The sequence below is a fragment of the Apaloderma vittatum genome, unplaced genomic scaffold, assembly GCF_000703405.1.
Source record: "Apaloderma vittatum isolate BGI_N311 unplaced genomic scaffold, ASM70340v1 scaffold20870, whole genome shotgun sequence".
NCBI lineage: Eukaryota > Metazoa > Chordata > Aves > Trogoniformes > Trogonidae > Apaloderma > Apaloderma vittatum.
In genome coordinates this window covers 331-591 of record NW_009693117.1, presented here as the reverse complement: position 1 = coordinate 591, position 261 = coordinate 331, and the positions used below count along the sequence as shown (strand labels likewise).

The 261-nt window shown below is 56.7% G+C and overlaps 1 protein-coding gene across 1 annotated transcript in view; it reads left to right on the top strand.

The window, feature by feature from the left end:
* Positions 1-261, top strand: part of MAST3 (microtubule associated serine/threonine kinase 3) — a gene marked incomplete at its 3' end in the record, with an annotated part of 13,251 nt that overhangs the window by 12,696 nt on the left and 294 nt on the right. Inside the window, 2 exon segments of the mRNA XM_009878018.1 lie at positions 1-69; positions 149-261. Of these exon segments, the coding sequence (XP_009876320.1) occupies positions 1-69; positions 149-261 (182 nt within the window).

The following is a 261-nucleotide window of genomic DNA, read 5'->3' as shown; positions in this document are numbered from 1 at the left end:
TTCACCCTGCGAGCCATCCGCGTCTACATGGGCGACAGCGACGTCTACACCGTCCACCACATGGTCTGGGTATGTGGTGTGCCAGGCAACGCATTTCCCAAGGAGAAAACTTTTGCATCCAAATAAAACCTGGGTCTTTGGATTTTAGAGCGTGGAAGAGGGGAGCCCTGCGCAGGAAGCCGGGCTGAGAGCAGGCGACCTCATCACACACGTGAACGGCGAATCCGTCCTGGGTTTAATTCACCGGGACGTCGTGGAGCT